At 37.0% G+C, this 26168-nt stretch overlaps 1 protein-coding gene across 6 annotated transcripts in view; it reads right to left on the reverse strand.

Annotated features, from left to right (window-relative positions):
- Positions 1 to 26168, reverse strand: part of USF3 (upstream transcription factor family member 3) — a 58662-nt gene that overhangs the window by 23470 nt on the left and 9024 nt on the right. Inside the window, exons 2-5 of one of the 6 annotated variants that reach the window (XM_037136834.2) lie at positions 6040 to 6155; positions 4574 to 4638; positions 2816 to 2844; positions 864 to 946 (exon numbers count right to left, since the gene is read on the reverse strand). In XM_037136834.2, the coding sequence (XP_036992729.2) occupies positions 864 to 946; positions 2816 to 2844; positions 4574 to 4620 (159 nt within the window). In that variant the 5' untranslated portion in view covers positions 4621 to 4638; positions 6040 to 6155. Of the gene's footprint in view, positions 1 to 863; positions 1003 to 2408; positions 2478 to 2815; positions 2845 to 4573; positions 4639 to 6030; positions 6156 to 26168 lie in introns of those variants that run through there. The other 5 variants (XM_037136833.2, XM_037136838.2, XM_037136837.2 and 2 more) reach the window with 5 other exon arrangements.

The following is a 26168-nucleotide window of genomic DNA, read 5'->3' on the forward strand; positions in this document are numbered from 1 at the left end:
ATTGCCTTTTGACCCAGCAATTCTACTGCTGGAATTATACCCTAAGAATCCCGAAACACTAATTCAAAAGAATCTCTGCACCCCTATGTTCATAGCAGCACAATTTACAATAGCCAAGCGCTGCAAGCAGCCTAGGTGCCCATCGGTATGAGTGGCTGAAAAAACTATGGTACATCTGCACAATGGAATATTAAGCAGCAGAAAGAAAGAAGGAGCAATAGCTCCTTTGCAATGGCATGGATAGAACTGAAGAGCATTATGCTAAATGAAATAAGCCAGGTGGTAAAAGACAAATACCACAGAATCTCACGAATAAGTGGAACCTAATCAACAAAACAAACAAGCAAGCAAAATATAACCAGAGACACTGAAATAAAGAACAAACTGACAGTTACCAGAGGGAATGGGGGAGGGAAATAATGGGGAAAAAAAGGGAAAAGGTTATCAAAAATCATGCATAAAGGACCCATGGACAAAGCTAAAGGTGGGTGGGATTGAGGGTGGGAGGTGGGGGTGGGTAGGGCAGGGAAAGTAGTGGTGGGAAAATGGAGACAACTGTATTCAAACAACAATTTAAAAAATGATTAAAAAAAGAAATATATGCATAAAGTTGTCTTTACCTCATAAATGATAACACACATCTTTCAAAAAATCACTAGCTGAAAAAAGGCTTTATATATGTCAAGAAAAATAAAAGATAAAGGTACTATTTTATTTTAAATAGTTTTGTTTTCAATTCATTGAGTCGATTTTTCTAAATTTTAAATAAATTATTTTAATTAAAAAAATAATCATTCTGAGCGCAGAAACAACAGGGAACTATCTGTTTACAAGTTATGAATAAAAATGAGTGAACTTCTTACCTGCTTCAGTGCAGGGGAACATGGAATCAGCTCTCCTATTCTGTTAATCCCAGCATTGATTTTTTTCTTCCTATGCCTCTCCACTAGAGAGGGGAAAAAATCCATTTATCAAACCTACAGCCAAATTGCTTCATTCTCCCTAGGTAAAAAAATTTTAGGCAAAGAAAAACCTAAGAAAATCTTATCAAATAGGATCTACTGAAGACCAACTATAATAAGATTTCAAACATAACTAGAGTTCTAGAAATTGATATAAGCAATACTTTTATTAGCACTTTAAAGAGTGAGATCTATAATAACTAAACTCAAATTATAAACAAATTGCTAATATTACATTACTGTTAGGCCATTATCATATTATATTGCAAGTAATTATTAGAGAGTTTAATAACCAAATTTCAAGAACCCACTAATAAGCTAAGTACTAGAAAGTTGCCTCTTTATAGCACATAGGCTAATGAGACTTTTCCAGACAGACTAAAGAACCTTGAAATAGCTTTTAGGATGACTAGAGGACATCTGTGGAACAGAAACAGCTATTAGTTTTAACTTAAAACAGATAAGAAAAGACAGTGGCTTGGTTTTTCCCATGGGGTCTGGGCTATTTACTTTGGCCATATAGGATTTCTTTTTCATTCAAGAAACTGAGTAACTGACTTCTCAATGAACTGAGACAGGTTCCAGGCTTATATGCTACAACTTTAAAAGATGTATAGAAGGGTCAAGAGGATATAAGAGATGATCTAAATAGTTTCTATAAGATTCTGTTAGTAGAAATATTAGTCTTGGCTATTTTCTTTAAAAAGTTTTGCAAAACCTTCTTAACAAAGGATTCCAGTGCTTCTAAAGGAATGATCTTTCAGATTGTAGCAGAGGTAGGTCTTGCTTTGCAAAACATATACTTTTTGCTTCATAATCTAGCAGTAAGAATTTCTTTGTCAATGATATCTAATCATTCTCAATAAATTAGTATCAGGAAATATTTAAGGCACCATGTGACAGTGAGTCCAATAAAACATTCAGGTCATATATCCAAAAAAGATTAGATTTGACCCACATGGCGAAAAAACCAACAAACAAACAAATTAAAAAACCAAAGTAATGGTATTTGTTTTTATCTAGGAACAAATTTTTTAATGTGTAGAGGTAAAAAAAAATTAGACTCTTTACCCAGAGTGATAAAGGGAAATTCAAAGGCAGAAACTCCCTTCTGGGGAAGAGCAATATGCTGCAAGTGTTCAACACATTTCTCCATAGATAAAATTTTCCCAGGGTCCTTTCCTTAGGGAGAGGAATACATATATCATTTATAATATAGATAGTAGAAATTAACTTCTACTTTTTTAGATCTCAGTGAAGTCCCTGATGGAAAATAAATATTATAAAATGCACCGTAAATGTATGCACAATTATGTCTATAAATGTTCATCTGGTTTTGGCCTATAATTTTAATGTTTGTGATAAAATTAAATATTTATTTTCTACATTTCTTCCTATAATTGAGGACTCCACAACTTAATTTAAGACTGTTCACATTTTAAGTACCTTTAAGATCTACAGCCTGCTGCTCATGTCTTCCCTATTCCTCTAGGCAGCCAGCCCCCTCTGGAATTTCTGCAAAGACACATACTGTTCATTCTATTTAGGAAAAGTATATCTGAAATCACTTAAAACACTAAAATCACTCAGTGGGTGAAATCACTTAAAACTCTAGCTCCAGGGGTATGTCAATCCTTAAATTATCTAAATAGACAGTAAATCCAAAGATGATAAGCAAACAATCTTTATAAGCTGCAGAGGTGTTTTGTCAACTAAAAACAACAGAGAAATACTTTTCCTAAAACAAATGAATAATGATTCTGTACTTATAGCATAAAAGCTTATAATCGACTACAGCATAATTTTATTTCGAATACAAAAATGTTTACAAACAAAATTTAAATTGTTTCTACCTGCATTGTGTGTCTCCCGGTTTTTCTTTCTGAAACAAAAAGTATAGATAAAAGGAACATGAAAATAATAGAAAAACATTTTCACCACTTTGTATTTTGAGAACCATAAAGATAAATGTTATGCCATTGTATTTGGTGCATCAATAAGAAAAAATCTGAAAAAAATTTTTCTTAATATATATTATGGTATGAAAACTTAACTGTAGACACATCAATATAAATTTAGAATCCACAATTTCTGCAAGTAACTACAATTCCCTATTCTTCTATACCCACAAGCCATTGGTAAAGAAATAAATCAGTCACTGAAAACTATTTGAAAATATAATTAAGGAGCTAGTCAACTCTCAAAGTGATGTGCCAAGTAGATGAGTCATTGCTTGGGAAGTAAATCAATCACTGAAAACTTGATTTGAAAAACATAATTAATGAGCTTGTCAATTCTCAAAGTGATATGCCAAGTAGGTGACTTCCAATGTCTGTTTGCCTTGGCACCAAGGCCAAGGTGGGGGTGGGTGTGTAAAGGAAACAAGCAACAGTAGAGAGAAACCTAAAAATTCCCAGGGAGAGAAGAAGTATGGCAGCCAGCAGCACCCACGCACTGACAATTGGCACTTTAGCCATCTTGAGCAGTTAGTTATATACCTTAAGTTATCCAAACTCTTAACTTTTCTATTTTCTTAATATACTTTTTTTCTTTTATTGATTCTAGAGTGTGGGAAGGGAGGGAGAAAGAAAGGGAAAGTAATACTGATGTGAGAGAGAAACATGGATCAGTTGCCTCTTGCATGTGCCCCAAATGGGGACCAAACCCACAACCCAGGTATATGCCCTGACCAGGGATTGAACCTGAAACCTTTTGGTTTGCAGGATGATGCCTAACCAACTGACCCACACCAGCCCACAACAATCTCTTAAATCTTCTTTTTTCTTTTCATAGTGTGTGATTTTTAAAAGATTTTATTTATTTTTAGAGAGAGGGGAAGGGGGAAAGTAAAAGAGAGAGAAACATCAATGCACAAAAGAAACATTGTTACCTCTCACACGCCCCCAACTAGGGACCTGACTGCAATCCAGGCATGAGCCCTGACTGGGAATAAAACTGGTGACACTCTGGTTTGCAGGCCAGTGTGCTCAACCCACTGAGCCACACCAGCCAAGGCCCTAATTTTCTTAAAAGCTAATCTACTAAAAACATTGATTTTTCCCTTTCAGGTACCACTACTCAATACATTAACATTCTTTAAGAGCTCTGTAGTAGGAAAAGAGAATAGTGATTTTAATATTAATGGGGACATTGGCCATGTAACTCCAATCAGAAACACTGGCCAAACTGCTAGAAATCCAGAAGGAATGTAATACAAAGAACACAAGTAATACTGTACTGATGTGCATATTCACATTAATGGTTTCTAACACAACAAAATGTCTAGTCAAACTGACTTCTGCGTATGTGAACTTAGAATCTCAAAGACTAACACTGTATGCAAATAAAATGTTCAAAAGAAGCTAAACATTTAGAATAGATTTGGTATTATACTTGTTACACTACTGGCAAAATAAGGAAGACAGGAAATTTTAACTATGTACCTCGTTCCATAAACCTATTTCTCATTATCCACACATATTTTTGAAGAGTAGTGGTTTTCATAGGCACCCAAATAAAAGTTCCCTATGGACTACCTATTTAACAAAGTAGGGATTAATTCTGCTTCTTATCCTCTGAAACTATATTATTTTTGAACTGTGGCTACATACCTGTGCTGCTTTTTTGTAGGAGTCTCACTCTCTGTCACCTCTGGCATGGTTACAGTGACAGGAACCTACAAGTCATAGAAAGACACACCAGAAAGTTTAAAATCATTCTACTACCTCAGAAAAATTAGTTAATAGCAATTTGGTTCAAAGACCAAATGCTAAAAAAAAAATATGACATAATGAAAAAAGCACTAGAGTAAGTGTTGGGGATAGAAAAAGATATAAGAAAATGGGGCAAAAATATTGTATCTAGCAGACATAGAACATGGTAAAAGTCAAATGTGAGGTATAGCCAGAAAGTGCTTGAGAAGACTGATGTAGAGAAAGTCTGTTACAGGCTTGGAAGTCAAGAAAAGCTTAAAGGGAATGTGGATTTGAGCAAGACCTGGAAAGTCAGGTAAAACATACTTGAGCTGGAAGAGTATGTCTTTTGTTCACGATACTGTTTGCTCATGATATAAAATTTAAACTATAACAATGGACTCTCTCTCTGAACACAGAAAAAACAAAAGTAAAAAGGAAACAAATATAATATTCCATACATGGAAGCAAGCATCATTCATTCACTCATTTGCTAGACCTCATTCATTTCAAATTGCTGGAAATCTTACATTATCATTTGAGTATCATTAAAATCTCAGTATGAGTATAAAAATGTTATTTACATTTAAAATATCATGATAATGAAGAATGTATGTACTATAAGGAAATATACACATGTGCCAAAATAGCCTGAAAACAAACACATTAAAATAGTAATCATAGTTAATATAAGGCCAACAATATTAGAGGTGGTTTCTTTCTCTTTTGTGACTTTCAAATATTCTGTAATAAAGACTTAAATGCTTTTAAATCTCAGAGGTTGACAACCTTTCAAAAGAGTCTACCAAGTTGGGCTACACAGGAGGACATGCAGGTGTGACTCCCCATTTTCTCTCTGAGAGAAAGAAGGCAGCAAGAAAGAAGAAAGCACAACTGTCAAATCTGGTTCTGCCATTTCCTAGCTGGGAGGTCCTGGGCAAGTTATATAACCTCTCAGAACTTTAGATGTTTCATCTGCAAAATGGATCATAATCATAGTAACTAGATCATTGGGTTATTTCATGAAAGGAATGAAAGAATGCTGGGAGAGCACAAAAGCTTGGTGCCTAGCAGTAAGAAGAATTCTGTAAATTCTATCATGAATATCAATGAGGTATTTCAGGTTAAGGCTTTAGCCCTGAGAAGGAGCTAGAAGGGTCCTGGCAAATAAGCAGAAGTGAAGGCAGGGAAGGTGATGACGGGAAGGGCTGACAGGAACAGCCTGAGAAGAAATGTGTGCTTAAGACCCATTTCTAACAGCTTATTCCACCTTCTTCTGAACCTTGTGAAGGTACATAACTACCTAAAAGCATCATGCTCACATTAGATAACCATATAAAGATACTGTGGGACATGTAAGTAAATAAATCCATCACCTTTCTCACCCAAGGGCTTGCAGAATTTCTTCACTTTTGATTCCTAGCTTCCAACGCTTCCTGTTTCTGATCCAAATTTATCATCTTCTGCCAGAAGATGGTCTATAAGTTATGCTTTCTTCTTACTACACAAGAGAAAAATCAATAAATGTTCATAGCAGCAAGTAAAACAAGAACTGGCAATCTATGGCACACAGGCAAATTTTTGCTTGCAAAATAATGAATGTACCGTATTTTGCCATGTATAGTGCACTCCTGTGTATAGTGTGCACCCATGTTTTTGGGGAAAAAATCTTCCATTTAAATTTTTTAGTTTAACTTTATATTTATTTGTATTTAGGTCATTTTTTCTATTATAAAAAAATTTTAGCATTTATTTTTAAAGATATTATGGTACAAGAAATTTTACATAACAAATAATTATAAAACACAAGAATGGATACAAGGTATTTCAGGTACTACCCTTGTATAATGTGCACCCTTATTTTTCCCTCAAACATTCATGCAAAAAAAGTACATATTATACACAGCAAAATACGATTAGTTGCTTTCAAGTCAGCTTCCCATGGCTTACCCATGTTCCACCCCCACAAAGACTGTAGTGCTGCAGCTGTGGGATGGTTGGTCCTCAGGCGGTTTCTTTATCTTAGGCTCACTACCCTTAGGTTCCCAGTGTCCTCCACCTAGCTCTTACACTAAGATCTGTCCTTAATTCTAAAATTATCTTTCCTTCAATCTCCTACTTCCCCACCCCTCTCGTCTGAAAGCTTACTCAAGGACCTTCCACTAAGGCAGTGACACTAGGAAGACAGTTCTCAGACCTGTGCACTGCATGAGCTCTGTAAACTAAAATGAATTTTAGGCTATATTAAAGAATTAAAAGCATTTATTTGAACAAAAAGAGCTGAGGCTCAGGAGACAGATTCAGGTAGCAACCTTAATTGTGTGCCACCAAAACAAAGGAGAGGCTGTTTTTTACAGTTAAAAATCCCCACCAGGTTCCGAAATAGGTCCATTTTAGGTAAATGAAGCATCCAAATGATGCAGCTCTGACTGGACAGGGCAGGTCTCAGTCCTTTGGTAGAAAGACTAAACCAGGATTTCCCTGCAGTGCATAGTATGAAGCAGAGAGTTCAGGTCTGCGGTTCTTCCCAGTATTAGAGTACACAAAGAGCCCCTGTCAGCAAACAGCTACTAGACTCTTATTGTCCATAAAATGTGGGCCCTCAGTAGACCACAGGGAGTCCATTTCAGCAAATAAATCTCTTCTCCAGGTTCACATCAAATGAATCTTTTCTCTCAGGATGCACAGCTTTAAAAATGTATAGATTTGGGAGCTTCATCCCAGACAAATGAGACACTGAGTAGGGCCCAGGAATCTGTATTTTCAACAAGGTTTCTGGGTGATTTTTCTTTCCATTTCCTATCACTCCCCCTTCTCCTTCACCTCCTCCTTCTCTTACTCTTTCCCCTTCCTCCCTCCCTTCCTTTTTTTTTGGAGCAAAAGTGTTTGAGAAACTTAGTTCCATCTTAGGGCAATATTTCCTAAATGTCCCTGATAAGAATTATCAGGCCCTGGCTAGTATAGCTCAGTGGATTGAGTGTGGGCCTGCAAACCAACAACCATGGTTCAATTCCCAGTCAGGGCACATGCCTGGGTTGCAGGCCAGTTCCCAGCAGGGGACACATGAGAGGCAACCATATGTTGACGTTTCTCTCCCTCTCTCGTTCCCTTGCCCTCTAAAGATAAATAAATAAAATAAAAAAATAATTATCAGAAGGTACTATTTAAAAACACAAATAAATTCTCAACCCATCACAGACCAAATGAACCAGCCTTTAAGCAAGAAATTTCAACCTCTAAAGGAGGAGCCTGAAATTTAGTAAGTGCCCCAGGTGATTCTTATCAGGAAAATTTGGAAGCAGGCAAGTATCTTTAATTGGTGAAATTTCCAGGACTAATATCCTATTGTAGGAAAAATTATTTGGGATGTTGCATGATAGCTGACCACATAATATTATCTATAAACCTGTAAAGTTAAATTTGCCTCATACCCATGAGTCAACATTGGGTCACTAGCATCAAGTTTTGTTAGGTAGAAGTTAGAAAATGTAGGAGAAGGAGGACCTGGAAGGGGGTCCATAGTGCTTACAGAAAAAGCTCATAAATAACTTTGATTAACTGCTTGCAGGCCAAGTATCTATTTTACATCAGGATGACAAGAGGTGGTCTGGAGCAAGTAAGGATCTGAGTTAACAGACCTCCACCCATACCTGCGATAAGGAAGGAAGGAAGTATGCTCCATCTTCCTGCCAAATGAGTACGTAACTTCCTCGCCCCACCTTGCAAACTAGGTAAATCCTCAGCACAAAGAGACCCAAAGCCTATGCCTCTCCTGTCCACCTTGCCTAGGCCCTTTCTCTTCCCTGAGAATGTATTACTTCTAAACTCTGTCTATATACTAATCAGTTCGATAATCTTTAATTCTTTACTGAATTGGCAAGAAAAACTGAGCCTTCCACAACAGTTCCAGTTGTTCCCCTGAAGCACTTTTAAAAGTTTGCAGATTCATGTTACAATGAAGAAACATGAAGTAAAAGTTCTACACTTCCTAAACACCTAGAGTCTTAAAAGTAAATGACACCAGAGGCCTATCACATAAGGAAACACATTCATTTCACCACATTGCACTGTGGTGAAAGCTGCTTCAACTGAAAAAGTTATACAACTGCTATTAAAGTTATACTCCTGATATTAAAATTTCATTCCTGACATTAGAAGACATTTACTGGAATAAGTAACTATATAATATTGTCACAGATCTTTGTCCACTCACTTATTAATTAATCTTCTAATAACAAACTGACACTTTTCATACAATATCTATGTAACTATATACAAATATACCCTTTAAAATACAGCTGGCAAACACAAAGCCCGAAGGCCAAATCCAGCCCTCCACCTGTTTAATCCAGCCCAGCACCTTGTTTTTACCCAGTGGCAGTGCCAAGCTCTCACTTAACTGTTACGGAGTAGTTACATTTATACAGTCCTAAAGTTAAATTTGGTCCTTTGAAGGCAACTGTGAGGCTGAAGTGGTCCCCGGTGAAAATGAGTTTGACTCCCCTGCTTTAAAAATATTTAAAGTGCTGTGGACAAGAAGAAGCTCTGTACTCAATCTAAGTAAACGAATCTGCAAAGGGTGATCTGATTATAAATGCCCTACAGGATAGGTCAAGTACCTGGTCAAACCCTGGGCCTACAGTAGGTTTATCTTTGCCTAAAGCAAGCCCTGTCCATTGTTCTTGTGAATCTAGGTTAATAAACCTTTGAAATTCCAGGAGTAATTCTCTTTTCCAGACTCCTTTGAAGAGTAACCCCCCTTAAGGGAACACGTAATCTAACTCTACAGTAACCCAATCAGAGATTTCCCTGCTTTGCTTTGTTTCACCTTCCTGTAATCTTGTGATATTTCCATCTTAATTCCAAATGTGTAAAAGAAACTGCAAAAGTGTCACTCTCCAGAGAGTTCACCAGCCTGAGAACCAAAAGGTCACTGGTTCAATTCCCATTCAGGGCACTTGAGTTGCAGGCCAGGTCCCCAATAGGGGGCACAGGAGAGGCAATCACACACTGATGTTTCTCTCCTTCTCTTCTTCCCTCCCTTCCCCTCTGTCTAAATATAAATAAATAGAATCTTTTAAAAAATAACTTCAAAATGTTACGTTAGTAATCTATGAAATTATTTTTCATGGTAAGAAAAGATTATTTCTGAAATTAGTCAAATCCAATGGTTTTCAAAGTGTGGCCTTCAGTTCACCTGCACTAAAATCACATCTTTTAGCCCTGGCTTGTGTGCTGTAGTGGATTGTGTGCTGGCCTGCAAACCAAAAGGTTGCAAGTTTGATTCCCAGTTAGGGCATATGCCTGTGCTGCAGGCCAGGTTCCCTAGTTGGAAGCTTGCGAGATGCAACCAATTGATTTATCTCTTGCACACTGACCTTTCTTTCCCTTTCTTTTCCCCTCCTTTCCCCTCTTTCTGAGAAGTAAATAAATACAATTTTTAAGAAAAAAATGCTTTTAAAAAATCACATCTTTTAACATTTTTCCTCTTGAGGTAAAGCTTACACTTAATAATATGCCCAAATCTAAAATGTAATATTGTTTTGATAATTGCACACACCTGTGTGAGCCAACCCCTTATCAAGATATATCACCAGAGAAAGGTTCTCTCATGGCTCTTCCTAATCAGTACCTTCCCCTCCTCCCAGAGGCAGCCAGAGTTCTAACTTTTTTTTATACCTCAGAACTTCATAATGCATTAATTGAAAAGTTGTATTTTGTCAATCTCTCACTCTGCAGAGCACTTTTAAAATTCATCCAGTAGTATGTTAACTTTTTATTACTGAGTAGGAATATGTAACACTGTGCTGATTTAAGTTTGTTTACCCATTTTTCTGTTGATGGGCATCTGGACTGTTTTCATGTTTTGGTTATTATGAATGAAACTGCTATCCATGAACATTCTTGTATGTGTAAGACTTTTTGTGGATGTAGTCTTCCATTTCTCTTGGGTAAACATCTAGGACTAGAATTGCTTATCAGATACCTGTGGTTCCATGCCTAGGTATTTACCCAAGAGAAACGAAAGACTATAACCACAAAAACACTTACACAAGAAAATTTAACACACTTTCCCCAGGATGACAGGATCATTTTGCACTCCCAACCCACAATGTGGAAGATTTATGCTTGCTCCATAGCCTCACTAACACTGGGTTTTCTCAGCCTATTAACTTTAGCTATTCTGGTGGGTATGTGGCGTATAGTTTAATTTTCATTTCCTGATGGCTAATAATACTCCTTTTTATGTGCATATCAAGTGCATTTGTAGAACTTATGTCTGCTCATAACTTTTGTCAAATTTTTTATTAGATTATCTTTTTCTAGTTGATTTCTAGAAAGTATATCTTCTGAGTTGTATCTTCTGGATACCTATCCTTTGTCTGAAATATATTTTGCAAATTTTTCCTCTTATGTGGCCTGCCTATGCATTTTCTTAATTGTGTCTTTTGGTAAACAAACATTCTTGATAAAGTATAACTTACCAATTTTCTTTTATGATTATTCCTTTTGGTGTCCTGACCAAAAAACCGTTAGCCACCCCCAAGATATTCTCCTATAATTGCTTCTAGAAAGTAAATAATTAATTATAATTGTCATATTTAGGTCAATAATACATAGTATTTATGGCATAAGGGAAGAGTCAGAGTTCTTTTTCATATGGATATGAAGTTGTTCCAAGACTATTTGTTGAAAATATTTTCTTTCCTTAACAGCATCTTTATTAAAAATCAAATGGTCATATTAAGTGTGGTTTCATTTCTAGGCTTACTATTCTGTTGCTCTCAATTCTGATCTATCCTTATGCTATTACCACACGTTCTTGACTATGTATATGTTCAAAATACACATTCCCATACCTCACCACAGACTTAATGAATCACATTCATGGGAAGAAGGGTCCAGGAAAATGCAGTTCTAACAAGCTTCCTAGTTGATTCTTACGTGCCCTCAAGTTTGAAAGTATTATATTACTTTAAATCTCCTACTTCAAAAATTGACACAAATCAATGAGCTCACAAAATTAAGGTCCACATAGAAAGAGCGTGAACTTGGAATTAGGAGACCTAAGCTCTATTTCTAGCTTTGCTACTCAATAGCTAAATATCATTTTATTTACCATAACTTAGGGCCTAAGTTTCTGCACATGTAAAACAAGAGATAGCACTCGAGTCAATCATTCAGGTATGAATTCAGTACCACACTGCCTATCAATGGCAGATATGAAGATGAATAAGGCAAGTCTGCCCTCAAGAACAATATAGTCAGGGTTATCCAAAAGAACTTGCAGCAACAGAAATACTTTGTATCTGTGCTGCCCATATGGTCACCACAAATCATATGTGGCTATTAAGTGCTTGACATGTGGCTAGTGAGGCCATGAAATTAAATTAAATTAATTTAAACAGAATAACTACATATGGCTAGTGGCTGCTGTATTGGTGAGCACAGGGAATGAAAAAAAATAAGTAGAAAGATGAATAAAAATGAGTTCATGAATGTCAGTTCCAGGTACTGACACTGTCCTACAGCTACATAAGATGTTACGAGTGGCCCTGGCTGGTGTAGCTCAGTGGACTGCACACGGGCCTGCGAACCAACAACCATGGTTCGATTCCCATTCAGGGCACATGCCTGGGCTGCAGGCCAGTTCCCAGCAGGGGGCACACGAGAGGCAACCATACATTGATATTTTTCTCCCACTCTCCTTCCCTTCTCTTCTAAAGATAAATAAAATCTTAAAATAAAAGAAAAAAGTAAGCACCTTGGGACCTCACACAGTTCTCCCAATAATCGCCATCAGCTGCCCCATTGTATTTTCCTGAATCTCAATGACGGTCTGAAATGTCTTCCCTTTCAGAAGTGATTTTAGTTTTAGGAAAAGACAGAAGTCATGGGGCACAAAATCTGTGGTATAGGGGGTCTGAGTCACCTGGGTGACTTGATGTTTCAGCAAAAGACTGCACGAGACATGATGCATGCCTCCTGAATCACCCAAATAGTTTCCATGGAAGAATGTTCAAGCTTAATGCAAAATCTGATGCATATTCATTGCTCAAATCACTCAGTCACTTCGAATGGGATGGCCACACAGTCGGTACACCACACACAGGCTCACTCAATGGTGTCTACTGCCCCCACTGACTAATGCAGTGAAGTCGTCAGTGTTTGTGCATGTGCATTCCAGTCTACCGTCCTTGGCTGCCAGGCTACATTAATGTCGCACAAACCATTCTCTTTGTATTAACAATGGCTGAGTTTTGGAGCGACAAACCTCGTATATATACTAATTTCTATCATCTTCTTTAGTGCTTTAGATATTGTTACTCTTTGTATTTTGATATAGGAGATCCTACCTGCATTTACCTTCTCCAGTATTTTAAGTTAATAATCCTCTACCTAGAATGTCCTATTACCTGGTCTACCTGGTTCAACTCATTAAATCTTTTTTTTTTAAATTTATTTATTTAATTGTTGTTCAAATATAGTTTTCTGTCTTTTACTCCCATCCCAGCCCACCTCAACCCATTAAATCTTGAGATACAAGTATCTGTATTACAGTTCAGGGATAGTGCAGGGATGCTTTTACCACCCAAAGGAATCCCTCCCCTGTGTATGTGGTTTCAGCAGCTGCTTTTCCATCTTGGTGGGAACTTGAGCAGTTGTTTATGAGTGTGCTGTGTTGTCTTCTGTTTTGTGTAACTGTTATCAGTTCTAATCTCTTTTTCCATTAAAGAAATCTTGCATCCTTTAGCAATATCTGTTAGCTCCTTCCTGTCAATGTGTCACAATTATGCTTGGTACAATCAATCATGGAGGTTCATAATGCCAACCAAGAAATACTATGACATATACAAGAATATAAAATAATGAAATTCTGCTACTAGAGTTTCCACTATTTAGTTGAGTCTAACTATACCTTAAGAATAAGAAATCAGCCAAAAGCACAATTTTCTGAATAGTTTAATTTTTATTTTTAAACTATATGAGTAATCTGTTTATATAAAAAATTACTTTTGACATGTAGTTGATATATAGCATTATATTTAGTTCAAGTGCACATTATGATTTGATATCCATATATATGTGAAATGAGAACCACAATAAATCTACTTAACACCCATCAACACACAAATACTTTGAAATGAAAACTTTCATTTCAAAAAGAAAACTTTTGATATCTACTCTCTTAAAGTAACTTTCAATATGTAGTACAGTGTTGTTGACAATAGTTTTTGAAGAGTATAGAAATGTTTCAATTTAAATGGAAAAGTTACTTAGCTCTTCAACCACACTCTTCAGGACTAACCACTGTGAAGAGTTTGGCATTTGTTAGACCTTTTCTTTGTGCTTGCCCATGTAAACTATAAGTACTTTTGGCTCAGAAATTATATTGTAACTAAACTCAAAGAGAACTCCATGCTTCCAACTCACGGGTGTCCAACCCACAAGCCGCTTGTGGCTCAGGAGGGCTATGAATGTGGCCCAACACAAAATCATAAATTTACTTAAAACCATTTTTTTGCTCATCATTTTTCACTAGTGTTTGTGTAACGCGTGGCCCAAGATAATTCTTCTTTTTCCATTGTGGCCTAGAGATGCCAAAAGGGTGGATACCCCTGCAAGAGTAAATCAGGTCAAATACATGGTGACAAAAGAAGACTTGATTTGGGGTGGTAGATATATAATGCAACATACAGATGATGTATCACAGAAATGTATTTGAAACTTATCTAATTTTATTATCCAATGTCACCCTAATATATATAACTAACACCAAAACATTTTACAGTCAACCTCCATATTTAAACATAGTTTTAAAAGACATTTTTTTTGTTTGAATTGTTTTTCAAAATTCCCAAACTTTGCATAATGTTGTCAGTTATTGAAACATTCGATTCTATTTGTGTTATTGTTTATATTTTTAAAGTTCTGGTTAAATCACAATTTAAAATTTCTAGGTAAAATGCTCTAAGTATATATGTTGACATTTGTTTTAAATATATATAACTTAAAATAAACAATTGCTTTTAAAAAATAAATAAAAGTTCAATTGCAAAAATAATCCTTGCTCTCTGTAAAAAGTTTTAACAGCACACATGTATATAAAGCACCAATGCCCCTCTGCTTTTAACGGTCTAGTGGCATCACTTCCAGACATTTTCCCTATGTAGGTCCAAGCACTTACTTATGTCCTTACTAGCAACTGTTACCCTGAAGGAGCAGGAAACACAAAATGCAAATAGGATAAAATACCTCCCACTGCCAGTTCAAATCTTGTCTATGGGGTGATCCTGCTCCTTTGATAAAATTTAGCACAGATCCCATGATTTTAGTGATTACGATTATATAATAAAAATCCTCTAATCATTTCTAGTCACAAAATAATCCATTGGAAATATCTCAGTACATTTCCTTCTATGTGGGTAATGCCTCTCCCCACCCAGTCTCTTACACTCTCTCCCCATCTTCCAACTTCCACCTCTGTCCTCACAATTCCATTCTCTTTCTGCTGAAGTATCCTTCCTTGCCCATCAGGAAGGCCTGGGCAGAATGCCCAGATCAGCTCCCTCCTTACACATTTTGGACCCACATTAGGTCCATAAAAACATATACCTCTTTAAGGCAACAACTCCTAGATATTTACCCTACAAGTATATTCATGTACATGCAGAAGACATTTATTCAAGGATATTTAAGTAGCAAAGACAAGGAAAGGCCCATCATAAGGAGACTGATGAAATATGTCACAGTACTATGTTGAACCATTTGGAACTGCCCATATTTGATCTTTTCTGCCTCTAGAGATTGCAATTTCAGATGTTTCAATTTAATAGGTCTACTTATACAATATAGTTATATGTACTAATAGATCAGTGGACAGAGAGATTAATGTATAGTATGCACTGTACTGTGTCTCTCCCAAATTTCTATGTTGAAGTCCTAACTCCCAGTACTTTGAAATGTTACTATAGTTGAAAATAAGGCCTTTACAGAGGTGATTAATTTACAGTGTGGTAATGAGAGTGGGCTCTAATCCAATGACTCATAAGAAAAGGAAGTTAGAGGGGATGTGGGTATGGGAGACTGGATAAAAGAGGGTGAAGAGGTTAACCAAAGAATATACACGCATTGCCCATGGACACAGACAACAATATGGACCCTGGAGGGATAAGGGCTTGGGGCGGTGCTACGTGGAGGTGGGTAAAGGGTGGGAATATGGGGGACATCTGTAATAGTATCAACAATAAAAAGTAAAAATAGACTTCTAGCCAACATGGAGGCATAGGTACATACATAGTGCCCCCTCGCACAACCAAAAGGAGGACAACAACAAATTTAAAAACAAAAAACAACCAGAACTGACAGAAAATCCAACTATATGGAAGTCTGACAACCAAGGAGTTAAAGAAGAAACATTCACCCAGACCAGTAGAAGGGGCAGAGAGGACTTGTGGCAAAGCAGCAGCTGGAGGACCAGGGAGGCAGCAGCTGACAGACTGGGTGGCACTGGCTGGCCCACATTTGCATTTAGATAAACATGTAGGAACAACTGGGGAGCCAGTCAGATCATGTAACCCAGGGTTCCAGTGTGACAAAATAAAGCCTCAAACCTCTGACTGAAAACACCTGTGGGAGTTAAAGAGGCGGGCAGGAGAAACTCCCAGACTCACAGAAGAGTTTACTGGAGAGACCCACAGGGTCCTAGAATGCACACAAACCCACCCACCCGGGAATCAGCACCAGAAGGATCCAAAATGCTTGTGGGTAGCAGCAGAAGTGACTGAAAGCCAGCAGAGAGCTGACCAAGCAGCACTGTTCCCTCTCAGACCTGTCCCCCATAAACAGTGCCACAGCACAGAGATGTGGGTTGCCCTTCCCTTTACTAGGTAACAGGCATGCTGGCACACAAAAAATGGGCCAAATGAAAAGACAGATCAAAGCTCCAGAAAAAATGCAACTAAGCGAAAGATAGCCAACCTATCAGATGCACAGTTCAGAACATGTGATCAGGATGCTCATAGATATGGTTGAGTATGATTGTAAAATAGAGGAAGAAGTGAAGGCCATGAAAAAGGAAATAAAGGAAAATGTACAGGGAACCAACAGTAATGGGAAGGAAACTGGGACTTAAATCAATTATTTGGAGCGGAAGGAAGAAATAAATGTTCAAACAGAACAGAATGAAGAAACAAGAATTCAAAAAAATAAGGAGACGCTTAGGAACCTCTCAGACAACTTTAAACGTTCCAATATCCAAATCACAGAGGTGCCAGGAGAAGAAGAGGAATTGAAAACTTGAAAAACATTACATTGAAAAAGTAATGAAGGAGAACTTCCCCAATCTGGCAAAGCCAACAGACTTCCAGGAAGTCCAGGAAACTCAGAGTCTCCCAAAGAAGTTGGACCTAGGAAGCACACACCAAGGCAAATCATAATTAAATTACCCAAGATTAAAGAGGAGAGAATCTTAGAAGCAACAAGAGAAAAGAAGACAGTTACCTGCAAAGGAGTTCTCAGAAGACTATCAGCTGATTTCTCAAAAGAAATTTTACGGGCAAGAAAGGGCTGGAAAGAAGCATTCAAAGTCATGAAAGGCAAGGACCTACACTGAAGATTACTCTATCCAGCAAAACTATCATTTAGAATGGAAGGGCAGATAAAGTGCTTCCCAGATTAAGGTCAAGTTAAAGGAGTTCATCGTCACCAGCCCTTATTATATCAAATGTTAAAAGGATTTATCTAAGAAAAAGAAGAAGATTAAAAAAATATGAACAATAAAGGGACAAAGAACTCACAACTATCAACAACCGAACTTAAAAAACAAAGCAAGCAAACAACTAAAACAGGAACAGAATCACAGAAATGAAGATCACATTGAGGATTATCAGCAGGGAAGGGGAGGAGAGTAATGGAGAAGGTACAGGGAATAAGTAGCATAGATGAAGGTAGAAAACAGACAGGGGGAGGTTAAGAATAGTATAGGAAATGGAGAAGTCGAAAAGCTTATATTATGACCCATGGACATGAACTAAAGGGGGAGGGGTATGCAAAGTGTAGGGGAATAGAGAGAGGAAAATGGGACACTGTAATAGCAAAATCAATAAAATAAATTTTAAAAAATTTTTTAAATAAAAAATAAATTAATTAAAATGTTCTAATTTTTTTTTAAAGAAAGGAGACTAAAACACAAACCACACAGACATAGGGACAACCACTGGGGGACACAGTAAGAAGGCACCATTTATAACTGGAGAGAGGCCTCAAAAGAAACCAAACCTGCTGTCACCTTGATTTTGGACTCCTAGCATCCAGAACTGTAAAACAATTTTTTTTAAGCCACAGTCTGTGGCATTTTGTTATGGAAGCCCTGAACTACACACACAGACACATACACTATACATATATAAATTTAAAGAGTTCCGAACTTGTATATAACGCCTATTTAGTTTTTTGGGTCTCCCTTTATATATAATGATGGTCATTTATATATACTATATATATAAATTCAAGGACAGAGAATATATCTGAAAGGATTGCCTTTGAAGAGAGGAAATGGGAAACAGGGTATATTTTCATGTATAATTTTAACTTTTTGCAACATGCTCATCCTTTTCTTTTTTTAAAACATATTTTATTATGTTATTACAGTTGTCCCATTTCCCCCCTTCATTCCCCTCCACCCTGCATACCCTCTCCCTCCCACATCCCCCCCCTTTAGTTCATGTCCACGTGTATTAAGTTCTTTAGCTTTTACATTTCCCACACTGCTCTTGCCCCCCCATTTTCTCCCCACCATCTATGCTTATTCTCTGTACCTCCCCCCCCACTCCCTGTTGCTAACCCTCCATGTGATCTCCATTTCTGTGGTTCTGTTCCTGTTCTAGTTGTTTTCTTAGTTTGTTTTTATTTTAGGTGTGGTTGTTAGTAATTATGAGTTTGCTGTCATTTTAGCAAACATATTTTTTATCTTCTTTTTCTTGGATGTAGGTCCTTGCCTTTCATGACTTGAAATACTTCTTCCCAGCCCCTTCTTTCCTATAAGGTCTCTTTTGAGAAATCAGCTGACAGTCTGATCGGAACTCCTTTGTAGATTACTGTCTCTTTATCTCTTGCTGCTTTTGGGATTCTCTCCTTCATTTTAATCTTGGGTAATGTAATTATGATATACCTTGGTGTGTTCCTTCTTGGGTCCAACTTCTTTGGGACTCTCTGAGCTTCCTGGATTTCCTGGAAGTCTATTGCCTTTGCCAGACTGGGGAAGTTCTCCTTTATTATTTGTTCAAATAAGTTTTACACTTGTTGCTCTTCCTCCTCCCCTTCTGGTACCCCTATAATTCGGATGTTGAAACGTTTAAAGATGTCCTGGAGGTTCCTAAGCCTCTCCTCATTTTTAAAAATTCTTGTTTCTTCATTCTGTTCTGGTTGAATGTTTCTTCCTTCCTTCTGGTCCACTCCATTGATTTGAGTCCCAGTTTCCTTCCCATCACTATTGGTTCCCTGTGCATTTCCCTTCATTTCACCTAGTTTAGCCTTCATTTGTTCATCTAATTTGTGACTAACAGCAACCAGTTGTGTGAGCATCCTGATCCCCAGTGTTTTGAACTGTGCATCTGATAGGTTGGCTATTTCTTGGTCACTTAGAAGTACTGGCTCTGGGGTTTTGAGCTGTTTTTCTGCTTGAGCCATAATGTTTTGGTCTGTTCACACCAGTTACGTAGGGGGGTGGAGGCTTAGGTGTTCACCAGGGCAGGGCAACTCATGCTGTATATGGGGGCAGGGTCTGAGAGGGAAAAAATGGTGCTTCGCTCCACTCTCTGTCCCTTCGCCGCTTCCCCAGAGCAAACTAGGACTTTCCTGTGCTGATTCCCTTGTGGGTGGGCTTGTGTGCATTCTAGGACCATGTGGGTTTCTCCAACAAACTTTCCTGTGAGGGTGGGAGTCTCTCCCTACACCTAAACCCCCACAAGTGTTTTCAGTCAGTGTTTTGAGGCTTTATTTCCTGGTGCTAGGACCCTGGGTGGCCCGGTCTGTCTTGCTCCCCAGTGATCTGTGCGCAAATGTGGGACTGCTGCCCGGTCAGCCAGTCACCTTGCGCACGGTGCCCCGCTTCTCAATCGCCGCCTTGCTGGGTCTGCCTGTTGCCACCCCAAGCCCAGGGTCTGCCATCCGCTACCTGGGTGCCCAAGTTCTGCCCAGTGCCGCCTTGCATGCCCAGTGTCACTGCTTCTTGTGCCTCGACCTCTCTCCACTCAGCAGCTGTCCAACTCCACCCCACCTACTGGTCTGGATGAATGTGTCTACTTTAACTCCTTGGTTGTCAGACTTCCATACAGTTCAATTTTCTTTCAGTTTTGGTTGTTACTTTGTTTCTGAATTGTTGTTGTCCTTATTTTGGTTGTTTGAGGAGGACAGTGTGTCTACCTACGCCTCCATCTTGACCAGAAATCCAGATACATGCACACATTTTCTTTTCCAAAATATGCATTCTTTTTTTCAGTTTTTCTAATAAATATCTTTAAGACTATATTTCCTCAAGGTACAACTTTATCCACAGCCCAAAGATTTTCATATGTAATATTTTCAAATCATTAATTTCTAAATGCTACATGGTCTCAGCTGAATTTTAAATTACTGTTAAAACACTATACTAAAAAGGAAAAAATTAATATTATACCTAACCATATTTCTTTTGTTTCAGGAGGAAAATTAAAGTCCCTATTACCAGGCATTCAATTCTACCCTCTCCTAGCTGGAAATAAATTTGACATTAATTTTCTTGATCTTTCTATAGAGTTATCTCTTGAGAGACCCAAAACCCCCCAGAATTATCTCCTGGAGGGCAGGCTCCTTATAGTACAGACTTCCCCACCTAGGTTAGTGTTCTAGGAACCCATCTGTATCAGTGTACCAGATGGTGGTGTTGTGTGAGGCTGCGTTTGGCTTCAGTGAGTATTTTTCTGAAGACTCTTCCAACTCATTTGCCCATTTCATGATCAGTGATTTATCAGCACACCTGCCCACACTTCGCTGAGTGTTCAGTAGTGTTTGACCATAAAAAACCGGCATGACTCCCCCACCTGTGCCCCACCTTCCCTATTCACCCAATCTTACCCCAAGCAACATTTGTTTTCTCATTTTGTGCAAAAGGTGAAACAAAAAACAGCAGAAGCGCTAAAAGGCATCAAAATCACTGAATTCAAAAACTGTTTTGAGCAGTGGAGAAAATGTCTCAATAGATGTGTTCCATCAAATGAAGAGTACTTTGAAGGTGACTGAAGTTTAAACATGTAAGAATAAGTATACAATTTTATATAAATAAATTCTGGGGTTTAGGGGGCCCCCATTGTATGTCACTGAAACATGCTTTCCTTTTATTTAGAAATATATTAAAATTATTTTTCTAGGTAAGTACATATCAACTTATTATTTTTAACACCTGTATAGCATAACATGGCATGAGCTATTTTTTATTCAGCTATTTCTTATTGATGAATACTCCTTTTTGTTTCTCTTCTTTTTTTCTTTTATTATTATTATTACTTGGCTATTAAAAACAATGCTGGTGAGGGAAGGGCTACAATAAATATTGTTCAATTTTTGTCAGTCCAAATGGTAATAAAAGGTATCTTCTTATTGCTTAACTTGCAACTCCTTGATGACAACTGAGATTTCCACATTAGGAGTCATTTATCTTTATTTTTGTATGATTTGCTTTTTTTTCTTTTGCTTGTTTTTATTGTCTTGACTTTTTTGCCTTTATAATTTCAACTTTTATATTCTCTTCAACCAGAGTTGAAGTGAAAAATTTGCCAAGTAGTTAACTTGAGATTTTTGTTGTAGCTCTTACATGACATATTTTAAGTGTTATATGAGTATTTGAGAAGAGTATATATTATTAGCTCATTAAGTATGAAGTTTTAATAAGTATTTTTTAAATTAAATGTTTATTTTCTATAATTAAACTTTGCCTGAAAACAAATTACTATGCATTTCTTCCATTCAACATTTACCTGAACTATGTATATGTGATTTTCATTTTAACTCTTCTGCATTATTTTGTTTTATATTTGTCTGTAATAACACAATCTGGATATTTGTTTTTTGTGCAGTTTAAGAGCCTTTAAAAATGAAAACTTATTCCATCACATTTATTGTAACTATTGTTACATTTGCTCATATTCTCTTCTTTCTCCTTCCTCCTTAAATAAGTTTTTACTTTTTCTTGGCTAAATTTTTGTTTCTTTCTCTTTTCTTCAATATCTTTTTTTCCTTATATCTATTCTTTTTAAAAAATTATTATTGTTCAGTTACAATTGTCCTACCTTTTTTAATGAATATAGTGAATTTTAAGACATATACTGTAGTGGACATTTGTTAGCTATTTTCTCCTTTCCACTTCATGGAACTCCCCAATTTCCACTTAGGTATATACCCCTCCTTAACGCAAACCCGAGCTTCAGTGGCAGTCCTTGGCAAGTCTTTCCTTCCTCCCTTGCTCGCTCCCTCCCTCCCTCCCTTCCTTTCTTTCTTCTTGCCACAGTGATTGTCCTTAGGTCAGTGCAATTATAGCAAAGTTCAGGACTTCTCTTCTGATGGTGTGGGTAGCTATGCTCTTTCTCTTCCCACTTTTAAAAAGAGAAAGTATGCAATTCCAAATACTGAACTTGCAGACATCTTTCAAATCAGGAAAGACAGTCTGAAGATGAAACTGACACACAAAGAAAAGCAAAATTGAGAGAACAGAGCTGACAGAAAAGGAACTGCCTATCGACAACCTAAAATATACTAATTTAAAAATTTAAATATATGTTCTTCCTACTAAAAACAGTATCTATGGTCTCTTCTACCACTATAAAAGTTTAACATACTCTATTTCTTATCCTCCAACCACCTACTACCCACTTCTGCCAAAGACTTATTGAAACTGAGCAGAATTTTAGTACTAGAGCTTCAGCTCTCCTGCTAGATTCGTGTATGTTCAACAGCTCATAATTTCCTTTTTTGTCCTTTTGTACCATATTTTGGAAGAACTCCTTGGTCTGATTTTCTAGTCCATTAATTTGGTCATCTCTTACAACACACTGTTATTCAGCCTATTATTTTTCTTCCAGAAAATGTTTTTAATTGCCAAAACTTTCCTTTCTTGTTTTTTTTCCTTAATACCCCATTGCTAGTTTATGAAAATTATATTCTCTGAAATCCTTGAGGATATTTTTGAACAAAAAATATTATCTTTTATCTGCTATATTCAATTTATTTTCTCATAGACTGACTCCTCTCTTTAGATTAGTGTCCCTCTTTTATCCTGTTTTTTTTTCCCCCTCAAATATTTAGCAACTTGGTTAACCAAACTGGTGGCTAAAGTTGGTTTCCCTAGCACAGTGGTTCTCAACTCCAAATGCACTATAGAAATCACCTTTTTCAAAAAAAAAAGAAAGAAAGAAAGAAAAAGAAAGTTCCCTGGGTGATTTCAATATGCATCCACTACCAAGAACCACTGCTTTAATACTATATGTGAAAATCACTCTTCTCTCTGCCATGAATGTGCGTGCTGATTATGAGTTCTAGCTATGAAGAATATCAAACATGGATGGAGCTGTGTCGTAGCTGTGTACCTTCTGATGGAATGAGGTCTACATTCATAGCAGCAACTAGAAGTTCTCTAAAGTACAACCCTGATTCTCTCTCTGGCTCAACAGCCTATGATAGAGATACCCCTAACTTATATAAATAGGTTCTAGCAGCTTACTGTATGATTGAGCACTGTCATTAGCTATTGTAAATGATCCTGGAACAGTTGTTCTGAAGTCTAGTAATTAATTACCTTTTGACCATTGCTATGGTCTGAATGAGATAAGTGCCCTTAGAAAAGAGGGCTCAGAGAGCAACTTGCTCCTTCCACTACATGAAGATATAACAAGAAGTCAAGCAGTCTACAAACCCAGAAGGCCTTCACCAGAATCCAACCACGCTAGCACCTTGATTTGGACTTACAGCCTCTAGACTGTGAAAAATAAATGACAGTTGTTTATAAGCCACCCAGTTTACAGTATTTTGTTATGGCAGCCCAAACAGACTGAGACAACCAACCTCAACCTCCTCCTAGTTTATTACAAAGTCTCTGAGCTTTGCAGTTGTTTCAGAATTCTGTTAGGAAAACCCACTTTTTTAGCATTTCCCCTTTAAGCCTGTATTGGGTTGCAGATTTCTTCACACTGTAAGGTTCTGTCATCAATCTGACGCCATATGCTTTGCATTTTTCATAAATTCCTCAATGCTTTTTGATCATTTGATGACACTAATAAAGAGGACACTTCCCAGCGTTTCAACACTAATAAAGATGTATCATTATTTCTGTATTTCCTTATTCTTTGTTACTTGACTCAGTTTTTCTCATTATATGAATAAAACATGCTTATATTAAACTACTCAGATCACACTGAAGGATTTAAGTTGTAAAAAAAGTAGTCTTCTCCACCAATTTTCTTCCTTAAAGTTGCTGTTAACTCCACTCAAGTAATAAATGACTGCTATGTTACTATTTCCCCCCTTTTTGTACTCTATTCTTTGGAAATGAGTACTAAGTCTAGCCTACACGTAAGGATAAGAAGTAATCTCCATCTCTTGGAGAAAAGAGTATCTAAATATATTTTTTAGAATTCTTAAAGATTTGTCTCTTCTCCCCCATTTATTTACTCAATCTTATTTTATCTCAGTATAGACTCATGGATATTTACTTTATTCTTTGGGACAAAATTTAATGCTACTGTTAATTTATTATTCAAATTGTTCAAACTTTGGTCACAGGGTGCTCTTTCAGGCTGGCTCCTGTGTCTTTTTGACATGGTCCTGCACCTCTCTCCTACCCCTGTTTTTTAGTACTGTCTTACTTTTTCGCCCTGTAAGATGCTCCAGGCCCAGCTTGTGATTATATATATATATTTTATATATATATATAATATATATATTATATAATATATATATATATATATATATATATATATATATATATATATATAATTTTTTTAAAGCTCCTAAAGTGATTCTGAGGCAGAGCCACTGTAATCACTAACAGGTCCTCCCCCCCTCAAGTCCACATACATCCTTTTCCTCACATTAATGAATCAGTGGTACAGTAAAATGGGAATAGCCTTTGATATCAGATATAGGATCAAATCTCAAAGCTGACATTTACTAGCTATTTGGTTTTAAAAATTAGTATTAATTAAAGTCTGGGAATTCTCATATTTAAAACTGGGATATTACCACCAACCCCTCAGAGAACTGCTAAGAGTTTACATGATAATACATTTAATGGATATAGCAAAGTGTCTGGTACATAGCAAGGGCTCAATAAACACTAGTTGTTTTTTTCCATTTCCCCTCTAATTCACTAGGAAGATGGAAGGTATATGGTATGAGTTCCTTAACTGGATCCTACATTTATCATATCAAACCTCTAACTAGACATCTATCTTTTCAGAACATCCTAAAGCTAAATAACTCTACCATCAGTGGTGAGGGACTCTATTCTTTCCTCTTTAGTACTTTATTTCCTCCCTAACCATTTCTTTTTTGCTTCCGAAATACAAAAGATTTCTTCATACTAACCAAGAATTTACTGCCTTTTCATTCCATTTCTCTCCTACTATTCCTATTAAACTTCTCACCCTTCTTTCATTGGCTAGTCCCTCCTAAAGCATGGCAGTGTGCCCTCTGATTGTTCTGCCAACCGAAACTGTTTTTTTTTACAGGTCAAGGGCTATTTTTTCACCAACTCAAAGGGCTTTTCTTGTCTTCCTTCTCTCTGCAAGACTTGAGGATGCTGAACTCTCCCTTTTCTGGAAATTCTCTCTTCCAGGTTATCTCCCTCTTTTCCAATTATACATCATCTTTCTCTTACGTGAATCCTTGTCTTTCACTTTGACTTCCAAAGCTCAATGCTTTTTTTTTGGTTTAATTTCTCTCTACAAGGTTTCAAATTGTTTCTGTGTAAAAGTCATTATGTTTTTAACACTGATCTTCCTCCAAATCTTTGGTTAGGCAAAGCTCTCTTCAGAACATTTCATTTCAAAGCCAGTTCACAAGTCTGTGTGCAACGTGATTGACTCTTAAGAGACCTACTTACAATTTCTCCATTTTATCAATTATATCAAACTTTTCCTGGCTCTCAACCCCAAAATAACCTTCAAATCTTTTCACCAAATCCATTTAATTATTTTCACAATCTTTTTCTCTTGTTCATTACTACCACCTTAGATTAGACCACGTTTTATATATGTCTGGCTCTTAGTACTCTCTTGCTCCAAGTCTTTTCCCTATTCTTCAATGGTTTTATATTCCAACATCTCAGCAATCTAGCCAATTCACATGTATTCTAACATGTACCACTCCTGCTCCAAAATCTGCAGCACTGTTTTCCAATAACTACTGCATGCATCAAGTCCAAACTCTTGGGTCCTAGCTTTCATGACTTTACCTAATACTACCTTCTTCACTGGTCAGTCTC

The sequence above is a fragment of the Artibeus jamaicensis genome, unplaced genomic scaffold (assembly GCF_021234435.1).
Source record: "Artibeus jamaicensis isolate MK-2021 breed Jamaican fruit bat unplaced genomic scaffold, CSHL_Jam_final contig_3126, whole genome shotgun sequence".
Taxonomy (NCBI): domain Eukaryota; kingdom Metazoa; phylum Chordata; class Mammalia; order Chiroptera; family Phyllostomidae; genus Artibeus; species Artibeus jamaicensis.